The sequence below is a fragment of the Papaver somniferum genome, chromosome 7 (assembly GCF_003573695.1).
Source record: "Papaver somniferum cultivar HN1 chromosome 7, ASM357369v1, whole genome shotgun sequence".
Lineage (NCBI taxonomy): Eukaryota > Viridiplantae > Streptophyta > Magnoliopsida > Ranunculales > Papaveraceae > Papaver > Papaver somniferum.
The window spans coordinates 128,804,583-128,813,406 of record NC_039364.1 but is presented as its reverse complement, the minus strand read 5'-3'; the positions used below and the strand labels follow the sequence as shown (position 1 = coordinate 128,813,406).

At 41.1% G+C, this 8,824-nt stretch overlaps 1 protein-coding gene across 1 annotated transcript; it reads left to right on the top strand.

Annotated features, from left to right (window-relative positions):
- Window positions 1-4,174: 4,174 nt before the first annotated feature.
- Window positions 4,175-5,084, top strand: LOC113295211. Its single transcript, XM_026543554.1, has 2 exons — window positions 4,175-4,202; window positions 4,720-5,084. Exons 1-2 carry the CDS (start codon window positions 4,175-4,177, stop codon window positions 5,082-5,084), a joined length of 393 nt encoding a protein of 130 aa, XP_026399339.1.
- Window positions 5,085-8,824: the final 3,740 nt, after the last annotated feature.

Here is an 8,824-nt window from a genome sequence, read left to right as displayed (position 1 = left end):
AACGCGACCTGAAATAATCCTGGTGCTGGTCGGGGAAGTGAAACAATCCATCAGACACAAGAAAGATTGCTTCCGGGAGCTCCAGGCCCTTGAGAGTGATGAAAATCGTCAGAATTATAAGATGAAAAAAGTCGGGCGAAACGAACGGTGAGCGTGGCTAAAGGTCGTGCATTTGAGGATTTCTACCGCAAGCTAGACACTAGAAAAGGAGAGCAGGACATCTACAAGATTGTCCGGATGCGCGAGATGAAGACACGTAACCTTGTGGGAGCTGCCGAACTTGCGGAACAGTTCGAGGACGATACTGTCTGCAGCATCCACGAGAGTGAAGTCAAGGAGGCCTTAAAAGGGACTAAAAGAGGGAAGGCTTTGGGTCCGGATGCCATCCAGATTGAGGTGTGGAAGTGTCTGGGAGATGATGGGATAACTTGGTTGACCAAGCTATTCAATAACATCCCGGTAAAACCGAATGCCGGACAAGTGGTGTCGAAGTGTGATTGTCCTGATTTTTAAAAATAAAGGCGATATCCAGAGCTGCTTGAACTATAGGGGAATCAAACTGATGAGTCATACACTCAAGCTGTTGTTAGAGCACTGCTCGGTCGAACTCGCAAGCGTTGCTATCTCAAGCTTTTTTATCAAGTTTATTTGCAAAACTATAAGTCTTGATTTCTAGTCTACTTATAGCTAAGTCTCAGATTAGGATAGAAAGCGTAGTTGAGCTTAGACTTCACGGCGTTCATCTATAGAAGACGAAGAACTACTAAGGAGAGCTTATAGAACTTCATCAACAAAAGGTATGTGGAGACTTGAACTCATCTATCACTCAAAAGTCTATCTACTCTATCTCCTATTTAAGACAAAAGTCGTATAGCTATATAAACTCCAATTATGCACATTTGATATTTCGAGCTGAGTTTAACTCGCTTACATATTTCTCGAAATATGTATTGGTAAGCTTTCGCTTTAACCAAGTTCATCTTATATTCTTGACGAAAGTCAAAACATGATCATGTGAAAATATCTTGGTAACATATTACATGATTTGTGTGAGACAGTCATTTGACTTAGACTCGGAATATTTCGTACTGATTATTCGATCACTTGAAAATTGCTTTGAAGCTAATAGTTTGTGTGAGACAGCTATTCCTGTCTTCTGAGAATGTTTCAATGGTTGAAATGAGAGTTTAGAACAATTGTATTTAAGCATAGTATGCGTACTTGCATATATGTCATCCATGTCCGGGAACCATAGTATGCATACCCATATGCGTATTGGTTGGTTTGAGAAAGTCCGAGAACCTTGTACACATACCGGTACGCGTACTGGTGTAAGGTTCGGGTCCGGAAATTTCTGCTGATTTTGGGCGTATGCGTACCCGTTCGCATACTGGCGAACCCAAACTTAGTACGGACACTAAGGTATGCGTACCCGTTTGCATACCTGAGTGGATAATGTTCTAAAATCGGTTTGTTCATGAACTAATAAATTTATATAATAAGGAATGCAAACGGTGGCTATAATATTCATGACTTTATTCGAGTGAATCAAAATCGATTTCGCTTCAATTGTGTCTTGTATACTTCTATGAGAATATAAACAATTGAACAACTCTAGAACTAGTTTCATTTGAGTCATTTGAACTAGTTATGGTTAAGATGAATATGGTTGATATGAAAGTGTTCATATGGCTAACTTCGGTTAACTATTGTTGAGCCAACAAGGTGTACACGTTTAGGTACGGTTACTCATATCTAAATGAAGGTACATTTCATTTGTGTATAACAAGCTAAGTGTGATCTAATGGTTGAAAGATATTAGCTTGAATCTAATCAGGTTTTCATCTAACGGTGAATATTGAATGCTTTTCCAAGGTAACATTGATTGCAAACCCTGATTTGAAGACTATATAAAGGAGAACTCTAGCAACTAGGAAACCTAATCCCCACACCTCTTGTGTGATACTAGTTGCGACTAGAGTCGATTCTCCTTAAACCTTAGGTTTTTCACCAAACCCTGTAGGTTAACGACTTGAAGAATTCATTGGGATTGTGAAACCAGACACAACTATTTTCTATGTAGTTGCGTTATCTGATCTTGTTGTTTTCTATCGTGATTGAGTATTATCTTCTCTAAGATTGGATCGAGATTAAATCTCCGATATGTAAGATTCCACAATATCTTGTTTCGCTACCATACAATTAAGATTATTGTGAGGTGATTGATATTTCTAGGATGTTCTTCGGGAATATAAGTCTGGTATATCAATTGGTTCCTGTTCACCTTGATTTATCAAAATACGGAACGAAACTCATAAGTTTATCTGTGGGAGAAGATTTATCTATTCAATAAACTTTTTTGTGTGAGACAGATTTGTTTATCAAGTCTTCGACTTTGGGTCGTAGCAACTCTTAGTTGTGGGTGAGATCAACTAAGGGAATCAAGTGTGTAGAATCCTGATGGGATTCAGAGACATAAGGAGCGCAACTGTACCTTGATCAGTGTGACATTGGTTAGGGCTCAACTACATTCCATTCTGAAGTTAACTTTGAGTAGGCTAGTGTCTGTAGCGGCTTAATACAGTATGGTGTTCAAATCAGGACTAGGTCCCGGGTTTTTCTGCATTTGCGGTTTCCTCGTTAACAAAATTTTCGGTGTCTGTGTTATTTCTTTTCCGCATTATATTTGTTTATATAATTGAGATATCACAGGTTGTGCGTAAGTTCAATCAATTGTGAATCCAACCTTTGGTTATTGATTAAATTGATTGACACTTGGATATTGGTTTTTGATACCGTCCAAGTTATTTCTTATATTCAATCGGGCTCACAAATTCCTATTTGTTTGATTGCGGATTGAATTGAGAAATTGAGATATAACTCTTTGATATACTTTTCTTAAGATTGAGTCTGACTATCTAGTTGATTCTCTTGAAAGTATATTGGAGTTGGTCCATACAGATTGCTAAGCGAAATTTTGGGTGTGGTTGTTAGACCCCCTCTTTTTCAGCTGTGGGAACGCGTTATCGACCGACGATTACGCAGAGAAACCAACGTCTCATTGAACCAATTTGGATTTATGCCTGAAATATCGACCACGAAGGCAATTTTCCTGGTTAGACAACTTATGGAAAGATACAGGGAGCAAAAACGGGACCTGCACATGGTATTCATAGACTTGGAGAAAGCTTATGACAAAATATCGCGTGAAGTAATGTGGTGGGAACTCGAACAGAATAATGTATCGCCGAAGTACATGAACTTAATCAAGGATATGTACGAGGGCACGGTTATTGGTGTCCGGACGAGCGGCGGAGTCTCGAGCGATTTCTCGATCAAGATAGGGCTACATTAGGGATCAACCTTGACCCCCTATATTTTTTCCCTAGTGATAGATCAAGTTACGAGGTACATCCAGGGTGAGATCCCCTGGTGTATGATCTTCGCAGACGATGTGGCGCTTATTGGCGAGTCAAAGAAAGAGGTTGAGGAAAAGCTAGAGTTGTGCCGCCAGACTCTAGAATCAAAGGGATTCAAACTTAATAGGACCAAGACTGAGTATCTGAGGTGCAATTTCAGCGACTCGGGGCAAATGAGGGGGACATTCTGCTAGATGGACAACTTGTACCAAGGAAAGATTCCTTTCGCTACCTGGGATCTATTATCCAAAGCGATGGAGGAATCGAGGAGGATATTCGACATCGGGCTCAGACTGGCTAGGCGAAATGGTGCTTGGCATCTGGCGTCCTTTGTGATCGCAAAATTCCGCTAAAGCTTAAAGGTAAGTTTTACAAATCGGCGATTAGGCCTGCGATGTTGTATGGTGCGGAATGTTGGGCGACGAATAGTCGGGACATATTGAAGTTGCACGGTACCAAGATGCGTATGCTGAGGTGGGCATGCAGGCATACGAGGCATGATCGGATCAGGAATGAGTACGTACGTAAGAAACTTGTGATAGCACCAATGGAGGAGATGCTCACCCAGCATTGGTTGCGCTGGTTTGGGGATCTCCAGCGAAGACCGCCTGATGCACCAGTTCGAGTAGGTCGCATCAGGCACGCTGAAGAAAGGATGAAATGCATAGGCCGACCGAAGCTGACATGGGATGAGTCTGTAAAGTGGGACATGAGCAAGCGAAACTTATCACAGGAGAAGGCGTTCAACAGATATAATGGAGAGCGGTGATCCACGTGGAAGAGGTAGGATTTCGGTACGTAGACTAACGACCCCCCTTATCTTCATGTTAAATTTCATGTCCCTCAATCAGCAAACACGTAAATGCAACCATGAAGTTTGTGAAGGGAGGAATCCCCCTGCAGCTCTGTAGTTGGAAGGACTGTGAAGGGGGGAATCCCTCGTAGCTTCTGCAACCTGGATAGGGTGTGGGTATATCCGCGTTAATGGTCGAGAATTTGTAATCCCATTAAAATGGTGATTTCCTCTTCATCTGGCCCCAAAAGTAAAACAAACTCATCGCGGGTAGCGTCAAGTATTTGCCTGCCGTAGTGCGGGTTGTGCGAGGGTTGACAGGCCGGCGTAAAAACTATGTTATACATTTATGAGATAATCTCTGGCCTACTCGGTACTTTCTACTGGAAAAAGGATTTGGTTTTGGTTTTGGTTTGGGGATAAATCATTGTGTACGGGGATATACATGGTGAGATCAAGTTACGAGGGACATACATGGTAAGATCCCTTGGTGTATGCTCTTCGCAGAGGATGCAGCGCTTATTGAGGAATCAAAGAAAGAGGTAGAAGACAAACTAGAGTGTTGGAGGAAAACTCTGGAATCGAAGGGCTTCGAACTCAATGGAACCAAGACGGAGTATTTGAGGTGTGATTTCGAAGACACCAAGCCTGATGCTGGAGAAGTCTTACTGGACGGGAAGATTGTACCAAGGAAAGAATCCTTCCATTATTTGGGATCCATGATCAAAAGTGATGAGGATATCCGTGAGGACATTCGACATAGAACCCAGGTAGGGTGGGCAAAATGGAAATTGGCGACGGGAGTCCCGTGTGACCGTAAGGTCCCAGCTAAACTAAAAGGAAGTTCTACAAAACGGCGATCCGACCTGTGATGTTGTATGGAGAAGAATGTTGGGCGACTAGAAATCCGCACATTACAGAACTCCATGCAACAGAGATGAGGATGCTGAGGTGGTTCTATAGACATACAAGGCATGGCAAAATCAGAAATGATTTTGTTCGCAACAAACTTGGGGTAGCGCCAATCGAGGATATGCTCACCCAACATCGACTATGTTGGTTTGGGCATCTCCAACGAAGACCACCAGATGCCCTGGTTCGCTTAAGACGCATCACACGCACAACAGTAAGGATGAAGCGTTGAGGGCGGCCGAAATTGACCTGAGATGAACTGGTTATACGGGATCTGACCCGGCGGGGCTTGGAGAAAGAGTTGGTGTTTGACAGAAGTGCGTGGAGAGCAATAATCCATGTGAATTAGGTATGTGTGCAAGGTATGTGAACTGATCCTATTATCTTCGACTGTCTCTTTAACAGGATGACGTAGAATCACGAAGCTGGTCAAATGGGACCCCAGTTGGCAGAAGCTAGAGAAAGAGTTGACATTTGACAGAAATGCATGAAGAGCTGCGACCCATGGGAACAAGGTATGTGCACGAGGTACGTGAACTAACCATATTATTTTATATTGTCTCTTTAGTAGGCCTATGCAAGCTATGAACATGTAAAACACCATGGCAGAACTGTGAAGGGGGGGGGGGGGGGGGGGGACTCCCCCCGTATCTCTGCAGCTTGCAGGATTGTGAAGGGGCAATCACCCTCGTAGCCCTGCACCCGAGACATGGAGTAAGTAGATACATTACTCTAATGGTCGTGAATATATAATCCCATTGAAGTGTTGACTACTGCACTCTCTGTACCCAAAACGAACGAGGCACGGAATGTTCCAAGGATTTTATCTTGTCTCTGTGCAAGTTGCTTCTAGGCAGGCGAGCCGGCGTAAAAACAATTGCCACACTTTTATGAGATTGTTTCTAGCCTACCCTGGACTTGTTCCGGGACAAAAGGCTCTGGTTTCGGTTTTGGGGATAGATCATTGCGTAAACCTTGCGCTCGATAGAAGTGCGTGGAGAGCAGCGATCCATATAAAAGGTATGTGAATTGATTTTCTTATTTTCGATTGTCCTTTTTTGCAGGATTGTGTAAACTATGAACTTGTAAACCGTTATGGCAGAATTGTGAAGGGTGACTCTCCCCGTAGCCCTGCACCCGAGACAAGGATTAAGTAGAGATACCACTCTAATGGTTGCGAATGCGAAATCTCATTAAAGTGGTGACTACTTCACCTTATGTACCAAAATGAACGCGACACAAAATGTGTCAAGGATTTTCTCCTGCCTTTGTGTAAGTTATGTCTAGGCCGGCAATCCGGCTTAAAAACTTTGCCACACTTTTATGAGATAAAATCTTCATGAGATAAAATCTCTAGCCTACCCGGGACTTGTTCCGGAACAAAAGGCTTCCGTTATGGGGGAAGTATGTTCCCCACGACCCGACTCAGTGTCAACTCTACCTTTTTTTTTATGCAATATCAACTCTTCTGGTCTAATCTATTGTATATTTCTAATGGTTCACATCATTAATAATGCTAGTTGATGATAGTTACTTTGGGAACAAAAAAAGTAAAGAAAAATTTATTTGGGTTATTCTCCCAATGCCAGTAAAATGAAACTGGATTTTAATAAAATTCAACAAGGTTATTCGCTCCGAACGTATATGGATAGAATTTATAACGCAGTGTGGAAGAACAAGTAATTTCTGGTAGGCGTGTATCCTTATTTTAGGTTCACTAGGGTCCTTATTGGTTGGAACTTCTAGTTATCTTGGTAGGAATCTGATATCCTTATTCCCGTATCAGGAAATCCTATTTTTTTCACAAGGCATTGTTATGTCTTTCTATGGGATCCCGAGTCTATTCATTAGCTCCTATTTATGGTGTACAATTTCGTGGAATGTAGGTAGTGGTTATGACCGATTCGATTGAAAAGAAAAAATAATGCGTATTTTTCGTTGAGGATTTCCTGAAATAAATCGTCGTATCTTCCTTCGATTTCTTATGAGAGATGTCCAGTCGATTAGAATCGAAATTAAAAAAGGTCTTTTTCCTCGTCATGTCCTTTATATGGAAGTCAGATGTCAAGGATCCATTCTCTTGGCTTGTACTGATGAGAATCTGACTCCACGAGAAATTGAACAAAAAGAGCCATAATTGGCTTATTTCTTGCTTGTACCAATTAAAGTATTTTGAAATGAGATGCGAGGAATTGATGTTTTGTTAACATGGGGGAAGGAACATAACTAAGGAATCTTCATTTTATAGAACTTGAAACTTAAGTTTTTTCAGAACGCTCATTCGAGTAAAATAGGGTGTATATGGAATAAACAAAAAACAAAACTTTTTTTGCTAAAACAAAACAAACTCAATTCTTTCGAATTAGAATTTGTCTTTTTTCTTTTAGGTCCAGTATTTTGAATTGTTACGTTAGGTACAGGTTTATTATATATTGTAAATAACTCTTTTTTTTATCAAGCGATTTTTCTTTCTCTACGCCATTTTCCTACTTGATCATCGATGATTGGATCCCTTAATAACTATAAATATCCAAACTTTATCAGGTTTTCCACTCATTTTTGATTTCACCATTATCTCAATATTTTCCAAATTTCCCTCAATTATTCCTGGGTTGTAGGCAGCCGTTTGCAATAATTGATCTAACAAAGGCTCTTTCGGACCTTAACCTAAAAAATGCAATTGTTTCTAAATTGACTAATGTTTCAAATTTGGCTACCTAAAAGACCTGGAAACGTTTTTCTTCGTTCAAAGCGAAGCAAACCCTTATTCTTATTTCTATATATTCTTTCTCCATCATCCGGAGTCATAGTCATCTCGCCGAACGGGAGTAGAAAAGTCATGGTTTTGGGCCAGAATCTTTCTCTAAAATCACAAACTGTCACAAAATCATAGGTATTCTGCAAAGCCTCGATTCTAGACCATAACCCCGAAGCTTTTACCAAAGCTATCACATCCAAATGCTCTCTATCCAATGGCCAAAATTTTCCTTGTTGGTGTTTTAGTTTAGGGACCCGTTTATCGGGAAACTACAAAGAATATAAAATTTTGGTTGTTACAATTAAATATCCATAATAAAATGAAAATAACATATATTAAGTTTGATTTATTACCTTTGCGACACAGACCCTAGCAACCCATGATGACTGGTAACCAAACAAGAGGATCTATCTTTTGGCTCACCCTAAGGTCTCCCATTCTTCTTAGGAGGTAAAAACACCATAGCATAAATGATTTGTCTTGCCGTTTCTTTTGATGCATACTTCTTCTTTTCCTTCTTGTCCTCCTCCATTACAGATTTACCTTTATCAATAGCGGCACCACTTGTTTCGGCAAAGTTTTCTTCTTCTTCTTCTTGTTCTTCTTCTTCTTCTTCTTCATTTGGGTCTCCTTCATTTCTTCTAGAAGTGCCAACTCCAACTTCAGTTCTCCAGTAACACCAACTCCAACTTCACTTCCTCCAGTAACAACAAGTCCACATTCACTTTCTCCATCTGTGGCAACTACAACTTCAGTTCCTCCAGTAACAGCAACTCCACCTTCACTTCTTCCACCTGTGGAAACTCCACCTTCACTTCCTACAGCAGTTCCATCTCCAACTCCATTTCCTATACCTTCACGTCCTCCAACAGTCACAACTCCATTTGCATTCCTTGCGTTTGCACCCAATGGCTTTGTGTGACGAGGTTGCGGAGTCGGGTC